Raw genomic sequence first — 14511 nt, forward strand, 5'->3', positions numbered from 1 at the left:
TAATTTCTCGCTATGCACCACCCCGACTCTTGCGTTCTTCTCAAGGATGTCTTCTTTCTACCCCCTTTGTAACTAAAGCTCTTTCCCGCCTTAAACCTTTCTCACTTTCTGCCCCGCACCTCTGGAATGCCCTTCCCCTCAGTACCCGACTAGCACCCTCGCTATCCACCTTTAAGACCCACCTTAAGACACACTTGCTTAAAGAATCGTATGAGTAGCACCGTGGATAATCCTGGACACGTGACACATAAAGCTTGGCCCCTTGCAGGCGCACTTACTAGAATTCCCTCCTACTGTCTCTGTACGTTCTCCCTACCTACCAATTCGATTGTAAGCTCCTCGGAGCAGGGACTCCTCTTCCTTAATGTTACATTTATATCTAAAGCACTTATTCCCATGACCTGTTATTTATATTATTTGTTATTTATATGATTACATCATGTATTACTACTTTGAAGCGCTATGTACATTTATGGCGCTATATAAATAAAGACATACAATACAATGTATATGCGGCGGATATTCCCTAGATAGTTGTGTGTGTGTGTGTTCACGGAGCAGACACACGCTCCTCTCACTTCCCTCGTCTTCTGGCCGCGCTACCGTCTGCGAGAGGAAGAGAGTTAGGGAGGGAGGAGGGGAGCGCCTGGCAGTTACAGGAGCCCGCGCACAGCAGCAAGAAAAAAAACCTCTATTTCCCATGACAAGCAAGGACCAGAAGATCACAGCCCCTGTGCCTAAATTCCTACCCCCTCCTGGGACTGCCTCGTAACCTCTTCCCCACCCTGGCACTACATCTTTACCCCTTCCCCTCCCTGGCACTACATCTTTACCCCTTCCCCTCCCTGGCACTACATCGTAACTCCTTGCTGACCCTGGCACTACATCGTAACCCCTTGTTGACCCTGGCACTACATCGTAACCCCATTGCTGACTCAGGGACTACTTCATAACCCCTTGCTGATCCTGGCACTACATCTTAACCCCTTGCTGACCCTGGGACTACTCCTAATCGCTTCTGTCACTGTCTGTTTCTCTCTTTGTCTCTTTGTCTTGCCCCTAAAAAACTCCCTCACCCCTGCTCAACAAACCCTGTAAACATTCTCTCCCCCCCCAATCACTCAACAAACTCCCCAAATACCCCCGTATAACAATCTCTCCCAAACACCGCCCTCCTCAACAAATCTCTTGAATGCCCCCCACCCCCCAACACCTACCCTTCGCTCAACAAACGTATGGCTCCTAAAAATTCTGGCTGAATAAAATCGTACGTCCCTCCATGGGACACTTCAAATTGGGTCAGTGGCCAGTTTAGTGGGTTAAATATGGGTGGTTGAAACTTTATTTACGAAATCAGACAAGTATAAATAAGAACTTTTTTTTTTACTTTTGATGTTCATATATTATTCAAATAATTTAGAGTGTTTATAATCTTTACCCATTTCCATTTAATGATCACTGTTTAACTATGCTGCCATCATTAGCCAGAGAAGTAAAGAACAACAATAAACAGGCGAGGTTACATTTAAATAGTCCAGAAGAAAATCAACATCACTTTTTACACAAGAAGCAAATAAGTAAATATTTTACTTTAAGCCCGTTGCATTGATGAGTTCAAACCACGGACAGCAAAAGCGCCGCTCAAGCGCACACAAATCGATACGGTCGAAAGCTGGAGAAATATATGCCACCTAGAGGTAATGATGATAGCTCCCCAGTGATGCTGTGGCAAAACAAATCATACAACAGAAGAAAGCGAGTCTCATAGGAGCACTCTGACAGTACCTATAAAAATGACGAGCCATGTGTGTGTGTTCCACAAGGCTTTGTCTTTTACGGTGCATGCGTTCATCAGATGTTTGTGTCAGTGGAAATGCCTTTTTAAATGATGCAGGTTTGCATAATATAACAAGGTACTGGTGGGGATAGGGTTGCCACATTTAAGTGTTAATAATAGGGGACGCCAAAATCTAGTAGGAAAATTACATTTTAAAGCCATACCATTCCCATATGTTTTAGTGTCAAAAACACACACTGTTTCTTTACTAACCCCCATTCTCTACCATCCCCCCATCTTTCTTTCCCTTGTCAGAGACCTGTGCAGAGGTATACTCGGGGAGACCGATTTCGGGGGAAATTAAAAATGGCTTTATTTAGTCTGTCACTTTAAACAACAGTTTAAAGCAAAACATAATACAAAGACACAAACACCTACCCCACTTTGGAGACTAAATAAACAGTACATGCCCTAGCTATCCAACCGGCTGGACAGGCCAGTTCCCAGTCCAAAACACATAACATATTATCAGGGCATAATGTGTATGAAAGTCTTATCTGAGTATGCCTGTCCAGCGTCTCCGGTTTCTCCAGGCAAAAGTAAGATGTAGATGTTGCAGTCCTGCTGCTCCCTTGATTGCCCAGCCTCTGGCAGGTTCCTGGGTCCTCTGTGTTCAGGAATAGATCTGGTGTCTTGCTCTCAGTATACAGCCCTTCTGTGTGCTCAAGACTTCATCTCCTCTGTCAGCACAGTGTGTCTGTGCTAAGGAGTCTCCCGGTCTGTCCCCAGCACAGGGGTTTTACCCTCCTCTGATTACCCAGGTGGTTAATCGCAAAATAGAAAAAACGACTATGAACTCTAGGAGGGCACTGAAAGATATATAATCAATTCCAATGTAATGAAGTAAAAACGGAGCATAAGTAGACACTATATACGAGGTAGATTGAGGGGGAGAGACCGGGCATAGACCCGCAAATACCTGACTGTAAAGCTGAAGATGGAGGTTGTTTCCTCCACGGCACGTCAGCTGCAGCTGTCACAGATAACCCGAGTCCTGTTTCTTTGACCGGTGTGGAGTAACCACGTCTACGCACAAGCATTCACAGTTCCCATCTCCTCAAGGCCATGCAGTGCAGTGAAGTGTTCGGCATCCCACTGCGGCCTCCCTCCGATCTGCACGAACTCCAGCAAAAACAGAAGATCAGAAGAACAGCCGCTCCTTAAAGAAGTAGAACTCACCAGCCGAAAAAGAGATGGAAAAAAACACTTTTATTTAAACTTCTGTAGCCCGGCTTCCTATTGAATACAGTAAGCTACCAATGCTGTGTAACCTGTTGGCTCGCAGGGACTTAGCCTCTGCCACGGAGAGCCTGGGGGCAGTTTGTATGAATACTGATACCTCTTACTTGGTGCAGCGCCTCCACCTGCGATGGCTCCCAACAGAGTGGCAGTTGTTATTAGACACACACACACACAGCCTATAAAAGTAACCGATGACTTTACTAACACAACCATAACCTTGCATATAATCAACAGGTGTCCCTCCCTAGAGGAGACACTATATTACTGCGTCCCACAGGACGCGGTACCCACACCGTGTCCAATTCCCACACTCGATATTGCCCCACCCCCAAAGTGAGGTATATGTGTGTGACTGCGCAGCCACTATGTTGGGATATGGATATATGTATACAGTTGGTGCACTTGATGAGATTACCTGCCGAGCGCTCCACCGCTCAGGCCTGCCAAAGAACTTCGCAAAGGATCAGACGACAGAGGGCTTTCCAGGAATACCTCCCGGGGCGATTCCACCCGGCTAGCTGTTACTGTGCGGCCGAGGTCTGAGCCCAGACCTCTGGTATGATCGTGCAACAGTCTCTGAATGTCTCACTCTTCTGCTGGTGCTAAGGGGGCTGTGCCCTATCTGATGGCCAGTCCCTACTTCCGCTCCACTCTACGGGGCCTAACTGGGCCGGGGTATAAGGGCTAGTGTATGGGGCTACCGGCCTCCCTACACGCAGAGCTCCTCCTTCCTCCTCCTGCTCGGTTCTACCCAGCGTGCTCCCCTGCGCAACCTCCTAACTCTTCCTCCCGATTTTCCGCCCGCCCTATAGGCTCCCTGGCGTCACCTGGTCTCGCTCTGGCTGCTGGGACTCGTAGTCCCGGGCGCTCCACCCTATAGGAGCAGCTCCTCTTCGCGGGCTTTCGCAACTTCCTCCTGCGCATGCGCGACCTCTGTTCCCTCACCACCTCCACGGGCTCATTGCGCATGCGCGAACACCAACATGGCGGCGCCCTACTAATCGGGTCACCGCGGAGCCTCCGATGTACCGAAGCACTCCCTACACACACTGCAACCTTCCCTATTCTCCCAGCATGCGGAGATAAGGTTAAGCCTGGGGGACCTGGCTACACTACATAAAAAAGATATAACATCCACGGACAAAAAGAATCCTCCTCCCACGCCCACTCCGGCATTTTCTCAAGAAGTATAATGAGAGAGGAGAGGCGGTACTATTTAAACCTTCCCCCCCCCCCCCCAATTATGATTACTACAGAAACATTCATATATAAGGAAAACATACTTGGACAAAAGATTGGGTGAAATGAAATAAACTTAAGAGTTACAAATATTCAACATGTAGATAAGCTAATAAATGTCAGGCTGTAAAAAGGAAAATGCTTATTTGTGAATAGTTGATATAGGCTACTATCATAATAATATTGGAGCAATGGTCATTAATTAAATACTATTCCCAATAATAGCTATCTATAACGCTGTGCTCACCACAAACAAGGCAGGATCCCGGTACTGAGGTGGGAATGGGTATAAACGCCACCCACAGCCATGAGGGCACGTCTGGAGAGTGGATGGTCAGGCAGCCGGTTCGGAATGGAGAGGTTTGTGTAGTCTTGATACTTGCCGAGGTCAGAGATAGGGGCCGGTAGAATGGTCAGAGTCCGATAGCCGTGGTCAGGGGTTGGAGAGATGCGGAAGGTCAGAGGAAAGCCGGGGTTGGTAAGCCAGAAGTGCGGAGTCCAAAGGTCAAGCCAGGTCGGTACACAGGAGATCAATCTGTAAGAACAAGGCAACGGGAAGGCAAGGCTAGGAACCAGGAAGTGGGAGAACAAGCGCTACCAGGAACTATGCTCAGCCAAAGGGCAAGTGGCACAGCTGAGCATATATGGGAGAACAGGACCAATGAGAGAGAGGGGAGGAGTAGAGGTGCGGCCTCAGCGGAGGCAAGTATAGGTGGAGTGATGCAGGAGACAGGTGGGCGTGATGAGGGTAGTTGACACGCAGCTGGGGAGCGGTGCACACGCGTCACGTGTGCGCACCGCGCCATAACCGGGGGGCAGAGCCAGACTCCGCGATGTCCATTAAGCTCCTGCGTCGTGAGCTGTAAGGACAGCGGGGTTGCGCGAGGCAGCAGGTAAACAATATACGGGCACACAATACCAGCTCCCTACCTGTACCGAAGCTGTGCGCAATCAGGGAGACTATAGAGCCTGTTACATATGCCTTATTTACATCAGTTAGGCACGTATATGACGATTGCAGTACAGTACATGCATCGATAAGTGGAAAAAGTCAGTGCTTCACTTTAAGTACATTTTCACTTTACATACATGCTCCGGTCCCATTGTGTATGTTAATGCGGGGTATGCCTGTATAACACCATATAAACAGAAAGGTGTAGTACATTGCTATGATAATAGAACGATTGCCTCGTGTAAATCTTCATGGAACAAACTTTAATTATTAATAATAGGATTTAACAAAGATTGTTAACCTAGCAACATACGTAGATATTGTGAAATGAAAGTTAAATTAATCTATATACTCATAGAAAAAGGTTTTTTTGTTTATGAATGCTTTGTGTGTAGATTATAGGTCTTAGGCATTGATATCACAATATCTACGTATGTTGATAGGTTAACAATCCTTGTTAAATCCTATTATTAATAATGAAAGTTTGTTCCATGAGGCATTGGTTCTATTATCATAGTACCCTATATCAACTATTCACAAAAGCATTTTTCCTTTTTCCAGCCTGACATTTATTACCTTATCTACCTGTTGAATATTTTTAACTCTTAACTTTTTCATTTCGCCCAATCTTTTGTCCAAGTATTTTTTTCTTATATCCTAATTGTCTGCACATGTTTCTGTATTAATCATAATTGGGGGGGGAGGAGGTTTAAATAGTACATCCTCTCCTCTCTCATTATAGTCCTTGAGAAAGCGCTGTGTGGGTTAATTCTTTTTGTCCGTGTATGTTGTGTCTTTTTTATGTAGTTTAAATAAAAGTTTTTTTAATCTCTTTTTCGGCTGGTGAGTTCTACTTCTTTAAGGAGCTGCTGTTCTTCTGATCTTCTGTTTGTGCTGGAGCTGGTTAATTGACTAGCTGCTTTTAACCTTCTCTCTGCTGGATTTCTCAGACCACTAGAGGCAGCTTTATTTAAACTGGGATACGTCCCTGTTACAGCCCCCTCATCTTTTCATTTCTTCCCTCCTCCTCCCCCCCCCATCATTCTCTCTTCCTCCATTTCTTCCCCACTCCTCCCTTCATTTATTTATTTCTTCCCCCCTCCTCCCTTCATTTATTTATTCCCCAGGCATCTCTCGCCCCTCCAATCTATCTCTCTGCTCCCGCTAAATCTATCTTTCTGCCCCATATATCTTTCTGCCCCCCCCAAATCTCTCTATGCCCCCAAACCTATCTCTCTGGCCCCCAAACCTATCTCTCTGTCCCCAAACCTATCTCTCTGTCCCAGAAACCTATCTCTCTTCCCCCCATAAACCCATCTCTCTTCCCCCCTTAAACCTATCTCTCTTCCCCCCCTTAAACTTATCTTTCTTCCCCCCTCAAACCTATCTCTGCAACCCCAAACCTATTTCTCTGCCACCCCCCAAAAAAACTATCTCTCTGCCCCAAATCAATCTCTTTGCCAACCCCAAATCTATCTCGCCCCCACCCCCTCCCCCCCGGCTCCCCAATCTATCAGCCCACCCCCAAGCTAGAAGTCCACTTACCTGTTGCATGGTGTGGAGTCCCAGCGACAGACTTTGGAAGTTGTCATTGACTTCCGGGTCGGACCACTGAGGTGGGCTCCGACCCTGCCCTCCACAGCCACCGCAATTGTCCTCCGGAGCTTTCTGCTGCAGGTAGTGGCCGGCATCCCCTGCTGCCTTTCTGTCGCCGCCTGCCGTCTTCTGCCACCTGCCTTCTCGTGGGAATATGAAGAATGACTTCACAGTCAGAACGAACAATTACTAAGGATAGCCGTTTCTAGCAGTGCAAGCTGCATCAGTCTCGTGATGTAAAAGCGTAAGGACACCATGGACACGTCAGCAAGAAAGAGCTGAGATTTGTAATGTCTTTTATGTTACTGGAAGGCTGAAGTGATTGAAAAAGGGATTCAATGTGTCATTTTGTGCTCTTCTAGAAGTAACACCACTGATATTGGAAACGAATCTCAACATACTTCAGCCTTAGTGCTGTACATGGCACAATAAAAAACAATGGCTGCCTTTAGATAATAGGACATGGAAAACATATATAATAAACGGTTCCCCTCTTTTGTTACAAAAAGTATTTGTTTTTACATGTTGATGTTTTACTTTAGAGATTGACTTTAATAAACGTTTGTTTTAGGTTGCCCGGGGGAGAGAGTTCTCGGAAAGGGAGAGAATTTGTAATACAGTATTTGTTTAGTTCTTTTACACTGTCGGTTAATTTTAGTAACATTTCCAGTTGTTCTACATTGTTAACCTTCTTTTTTTTTTTTTTTTTGCTCGAATCTACTGTACTTATAGCTTGTTAGAAGAGACACAATCTTAACCAAAGATTACTGTGCATGCAGTGCGTAGGGGTGATTTAGCCCCCCAGGCTTTTTACATTATGGTAATGTATATAAATGACCTGATTTCTTATGTACAGCAACCTCACGGAAAAAATAGCTCCTGACACCTGCCTGTATGTATAAATAAGTATACAGCATATTTAGGAAGAGCCCAAACCAGAGAGTGCTTTATTTTCACCTTTAGAGGAAATAGTTTGTCTCTTGTGCTGTATATTGGGTTAGATATAGATATTTATATGGCGGTTTAATATTGAGCACACATTATCAGGCTATTATAATCTTTGACTCAGAAATAGTGTCAGGCTGAAAACTTCGTAAGTTTTGGTGTCAGTCTGGAGAGGGTCATACTCCAAAATAAGCAAACACTATAGGCCTTAGTCTGTAAGCAGCGACAGCGCATATCGCATATTAAAACCCCATTTACTTCAGTGGCGTTTTCCGAAGTGATGGTGTTAGATCGGCTCTATCGCAGCTTACTGAATAGTCGTGCTCTGTGTCCTTTTAAGGCTTGAACTATTGCTGTCTCCATACTTTACACTCTAACACAAAAGAAAGCATATAACACCTTTCCATTATAGTCTACTGTTTTCAGTTTGATCTGCATTTTGGTTGCCGTCTAGGACCTTTTGCCACGGCAGATTGGCCGCGACCAAAGAGCCGCCATCGGTCCACCACCACTAAACTCATCGCCGGGCAGGTCGCTGCTCTACAATTCGCTGCATTTAGACCGCCCGCCGCTCCTAATCCCGTGACCGCCCGTCCGCTCCTAGTCCCGTGACTGCCCGCCGCTCCTAGTCCCGTGACCGCCCGTCGCTCCTAGTCCTGTAACCGCCCGCCGCTCCTAGTCCTGTAACCGCCCGCCGCTCCTAGTCCCGTAACCGCCCGCCGCTCCTAGTCCCGTGACCGCCCGCCGCTCCTAGTCCTGTAACCGCCCGCCGCTCCTAGTCCCGTGACCGCCCGCCGCTCCTAGTCCCGTGACCGCCCGCCGCTCCTAGTCCGTGACCGCCCGCCGCTCCTAGTCCGTGACCGCCCGCCGCTCCTAGTCCCGTGACCGCCCGCTGCTCCTAGTCCTGTAACCGCCCGCCGCTCCTAGTCCCGTGACCGCCCGCTGCCCCTAGTCCCATGACCGCTTGCCGCTACTAGACCCGTGACCGTCCGCCGCTCCAAGTACCGTGACCACCGCTACAACGGCGCACGGGAGCTGTAGTCACGGTACTAGGGGCTTCGGGCGGCCGAAGTGTGCTGAGTTGTAGTGGCGGCCAATGACCTCATTCGGTTTTGATTGTGTGTTATGCTACTCAATTGTACTGAAAAGGAATATTTGGCTCCATGTTCACTAATCGTGACAGCCCAGAACTTAATGACCCAAGTGCCTTACTTTAGTTATGGGCCAGACACTTTGAGTGTACAGTATTTGGTAAATGTTACTTTGCAGGTCTTTGCTGCTGCCACACGGAACCACACTTGGATTACCTTTTGATTTTGTAATGTCTAATACAGTCTTTCTTTTATCGATCATGTGGTGGCCTTTATTCATGTTTTGCACGGGTAGAATTTTCCAGCATAACTTTACAGGTGATCATATCCAGCTTCTGCTCTGTTCCGCTGAATCATGTTTTACAATTTCCCATCTCTATACTTTGAAATACAGTAACACCTTTCATACACATAATTATAAACCTGAGACGTCAATAATGAATGCATTTTCAATCTGATTGGATAACATGGATGTCATATTTCTAAACCTATTATGTGAATCCCTTCACATTTAAACAGCACAATTCAACCCCTAATCAACAGTCAGAGTGTTAAACAAAGTTCTTGTATTTGATATGGGGAGGGAGTTGATTCTTGCATTAATGTCCTATCCGCAGGTCTTATCCAGGTAATTACTTGTTATTGTGCCTATCTTTCACCTTTTGACCCTAAACTGATTTACAAGTCATTAATCACATAGTAACAAACCGTTTATTACAGCTTAAAGCTGCAGTTCAGGCAATATCCTGCATGTGTGGTTTTTTTTTTTAATAAATCAGTTCTGTAGTGAGAAAAAATACTTTTAGCATTTTCTGTTTTTAAAAAACAACTTTGAAAGACCAATTTTCTTGTATTCTATTTTAACAACCATTTACTAAGGCACCGCCCCTTCATGTCCTGTCACAAGCCCTGGCACACCCCTTTGTCAGCCCTGCCCTCCCACATGTCAGTGCAGGAGTGCTCATGAATATTCATGAGCTTCCACTGAGTGACAGAAGCAGAAGAAAAACAGATCCATTCTCTAATGATGTCACCAAATTTCGCCGATCAATACATGGAGAACGAATTGACCTGCAGCTATACAGTTCTTTAGGTAATTAGACATTGCCCACATGAAACTATAGAAGTAAAAAAAAAAAAAGACCGAACTGCAGCTTTAAATCTTTCTGCCCCAAAAAGGGTTACTTCCTCTTCGCAACCACAAAATCCGTGCCGTGGTGCGTCTGTGTTTTGGGTACCTGAGCACAAATGACTAGAAGAATCCTGACAATGTAATGGAACAGGATGGTGTTTTGACACAGCCTGCCTGTGAGATAATATCAGAATCATTGACCCAGTACTAGCAGTATAACCAATTACACGTTGGTCCAGGCCTATGAGATCCTTGGTAATACTCTTGCTTCCTGGCTAATACAATAGTAAAGAAAACATGCAGATGTGTTCAATGTAAATGGTCATATGCATGCGTATTAACGCATGGCAATCCCGCGGACAATGACGCAGACACATTAAGGAAGGTTTGCAGTACAGACATCTTTTTTTCTGCCTTATCAACTTTTATATTCTTTCTTTATATTTATTTCTAAATCACATAAAAGAAAAATATCACTTGTGAGCACATTCACATGTCTCAGACAGGTCTGCAACCCTGCCTTTCACCATTATCTCTTGACATACAATGTTTCCACTGCTGCCAGGGATTCTGGGAAATGATATGCAAATGAGCACACAGTTGGCCACCTTTTGCTTAATGTACATTTTAGCATTGGGCCCTATAAGTGTATGCCTGCCGTATTACACAGCTTTTCAGCACAGCCTGTGATAAAGAAGTGCAGAGCCAATAAAGCAAATCATAAATGTGTGTTTCATATCATTAAAGTGGTCTAACTCGTAGACTTAAGACTTATAGTTTTTGCTTTAATCAAAATAAAATGGGTTATGGGTTGGAAACTCATAACAATACTGTACATTATCTATTTTATTTTTACGCTCAAAGAAGATTCATCAGGTTATCTTATTCTATGTTTCAATTCATTTTTACATACACGGTACAAACAGTATACTCAGTATTTTGAGGTGATCTATCGTTTAGAAGAAGGGGAGTCGTGGTGGTACTAGCTAGAGATGTTTGGAAGCATTTCCTAGCATATTATTTTTTAAATAAATGAGCAAATCTTACTACTTTATTTTAAAATATATTTTACATTTTGCAATGGCATTACGAAGATTGCAACATTTCACACAATACACGACCCTCAAACCCACTCAAAAGAATCCAACTTAATGAGTGAATTCTAATTCCAGAGTCAGATAGTGGCGCTTGACTTCAAATTGGAAGTAGAAAGCATAAAATTATTTGATTGGAGGGGGTGGGGGAGAGAGAGAAGGGGCTTCATGTTGTGGGCTGTGAATCTGAACTATTTGGGGCCCAGCACATTTGTTTAGTTTGCTTATGTTCAGAACCTTTCCGGTTAAGTGTATGATAATGTATGTTGCATACCGCAAAAAGAGACCCTCTTGTTCACAAGATACTTAGCGGTAGAAGTAGCACCGGCACTTCCTGGTATGTAAATTCTTTTGCATTGCGCGGACCAATAGGAAGACATAACAGATTATGTTTGCGGCTTCCAACTGGAGTGTGTGGGTCAGGGGGAGATTGAAAACTTTGTTTGTTTTTTCCTGGAGGAGACTGAAATGCGTGCTATCTTCATCGGTAAGTATCTCGGGAATTAGCGTGTTTCTGGAGTTGAAAATACTGTGTTTCAGCTCAGGGGACGCATGGCTCCCGTCCATCAACTGTTTTTATTGTGCACAATTTTCAGATGGGGTACAACATGATAATAAGGATGGACATTACATAATAGGGGAGGTACTACATACATATGAGAGGGCTTGAACAAGGAAGTCCCTATCTAGATAGCCAATACCCCAGAAGGAAGTTCAGGTGGGGGAGAAGGGGAAGTGAAGAGGGGTACTCAAGCCCATTAAAGCAATACCTCGGCCAACTGCAAAAGTTTGGGTCACCTATGTAGGCCAGCCAAGGATCCCACACCCTTAAGAATTTCGTACAAATACCTCCAGTCTAACCTGGGAACTACTTTGTTTTAAGGAGAGCCTAGGTCATCTTATTGACACCAAAGGGGTAAATGAATTAATAAAATCACTTAATCCATCCATGGAGAGGTCTTCCATGATCTTAATGGTACGAAAACCCCAGGAAATAATGTATAAGGATAATACAGTGATATTATTTGCAGCCACAAAAATGTATCCACTGGTGTTTAAAATGAACCCACTCTTAATCACTTGGCAGCTCATTGAAAAAAAACAAAATAAAAACCACTTCCTCAAATGAGACCAAAATCCTTGACAAAAGAAGCCCAATCTTTGATTTCGTTTTGATGCAATTGATCTTCAGTTGCTTTAAGAATAATTACATAACGTTATTTCTTGTCAATTAAATTTTTCTTATTTTTTTGTATTTTCTACATGCACAAATGACCCGTCGTTATGAGACAGTGTGTCTCTGTGTGTGTGTGTGTGTATTTGACTGTGTGAGACTGTGTGTGTGTGTCAGTGTGTGTGTGCAGTGTGCTGTTGTGAGTGTGTGCAGTGTGCTGTGAGTGTGTGCAGTGTGCTGTGAGTGTGTGCAGTGTGCTGTGAGTGTATGCAGTGTGCTGTGAGTGTGTGCTGAGTGTGTGCAGTGTGCTGTGAGTGTGTGCAGTGTATGCAGTGTGCTGTGAATGTATGCAGTGTGCTATGAGTGTATGCAGTGTGCTGTGAATGTATGCAGTGTGCTATGAGTGTATGCAGTGTGCTGTGAGTGTGTGTGTGCAGTGTGCTGTGAGTGTGTGTGTGTGTGTGTGTGTGTGTGTGTGTGTGTGTGTGTGTGTAGTGTGCTGTGTGTGTGCAGTGTGCTGTGAGTGTATGCAGTGTGCTGTGAGTGTATGCAGTGTGCTGTGAATGTATGCAGTGTGCAGTGAGTGTGTGCGCTCAAACTGCGTTATAAGCGGATCCCCGTTATAGCGGATCGCGCTATAACGGGGTTGAGCTGTAGTAGGTGCGGTATACAGGGATATACCAAATAAATAAGCATGGGAAGGATGTTGATCCAGAGAGAAATCTGATTGTCAATTCTTGGTGTCTTGGAGTCAGGAAGGAATTTATGTTTCCCCTTATAAGATATCATTGAATAATGTTTCACTAGGGATTTTTGTTTGCTTTCCTCTGGATCAAAATACTGTAAATACTGTACAAATGTAGCATACGTATTTGTTGTCTAAATGTAACTTAGGTTGAACTCGATGGACACATTTTTATTTTTTTGAACCTCATCTACTATGTAACTTTGTCAATAAAAATGTGACATATTTACTAGATAATTCTTATCATTTTCTCACTGCCAATTTACTAGGTACTGTACACCTGTTTTTATAGAAGTTGTTATAGTAGGTGCAGTCATACCCTAGCTATAGCAAAGGGATTAAATGTTGACTGCCAAACAAAAGAACATTTCAGTGTGACTTTGGAGACAGTTTTACTGCTACAGTGCCAAAGATTAAGTACTGTTGCTGTATAGAACTCAACACAACTAATATGACCTTTTCCTGTTCCTTCTAGTCTGTAAATTTAAAGCTCATAAAAGATGTGCCGTTAGAGCAACAAACAACTGCAAGTGGACAACCCTAGCTTCCATTGGCAAAGATATCATCGAGGATGACGATGGTGTAAGTATTGGACTTTGCTGTTCAATGTGACTCAACCCTCGGGCAGAACCTACAGTACAACACTTCAACTTTGTTTCCATTCTGTTTCGGGCATGATTACTAATACTGCATCACTGCCTGTGAATGATTGAACTAAGAACTCAGTGGGCTGATGCTACATCTTAGAGCAGAGACTGGCTGTGCTGAACGTTAAATAGCAATGCTTCTTTGAATTGATGAAAGTGCGTTACAGGAAAAGGTGCCAGCCAGATCGCTCTAACGCAACCACGTAAGAAAAATGAATATGTTAGCTGCCGTGTGTTGTAGGCACTTGTGACAGCAAACAAAAGTATTAGACAGTTATGGTCTTACACTGCTTTATTTTTGTAGTGAGTAAAATACTGAATACAAACAGCTAATGAAAAAGAAATTCAGTAATAGACAATGTAAATAAATCTGCAATTGACATTTAAAACAGTCGCTGACCTGTGTAATGTCTGATGTTTGTGTCCTACTAATGTTTCCGATTCAGATAGCAATGCCACACCAGTGGCTAGAGGGGAACTTGCCGGTTAGTGCCAAATGTGCCGTCTGTGACAAAACATGTGGCAGTGTCCTACGCCTGCAGGATTGGCGGTGCCTTTGGTGTAAAGCTATGGTAAGAATCGGCAGGACTTCTTCCCACTATAATAGAAAGAGGTAGGAGCACTCGCATCACAGGTTGGAAAGGGCCTCGGCCGCACGACGACACCCCGCAGGGGTAACTAATGACGAAAGTAATCCTGTCGCGGAAGGCCAGCACGCCATCGGACTTAGCAAAAAATATCAAACTTTTTGGTCGTTTGGAGCACAAATAAAAGTTTTATGTTTTTATTTGGAAAACCTATGGAGTGCTGGCTTTCC

General features: G+C 44.5%; 1 protein-coding gene across 1 annotated transcript in view; it reads left to right on the forward strand.

Annotated features, from left to right (window-relative positions):
- The window catches only part of DGKH (diacylglycerol kinase eta), a 295282-nt gene that overhangs the window by 199076 nt on the left and 81695 nt on the right, over nucleotides 1-14511 (forward strand). Inside the window, exons 6-7 of the mRNA XM_075591074.1 lie at nucleotides 13523-13629; nucleotides 14141-14266. Coding sequence (XP_075447189.1) covers nucleotides 13523-13629; nucleotides 14141-14266 — 233 coding nt within the window. The remainder of the gene's footprint in view (nucleotides 1-13522; nucleotides 13630-14140; nucleotides 14267-14511) is intronic.

Source organism: Ascaphus truei, chromosome 3 (genome assembly GCF_040206685.1).
Source record: "Ascaphus truei isolate aAscTru1 chromosome 3, aAscTru1.hap1, whole genome shotgun sequence".
Classification (NCBI taxonomy): Eukaryota; Metazoa; Chordata; class Amphibia; order Anura; family Ascaphidae; genus Ascaphus; species Ascaphus truei.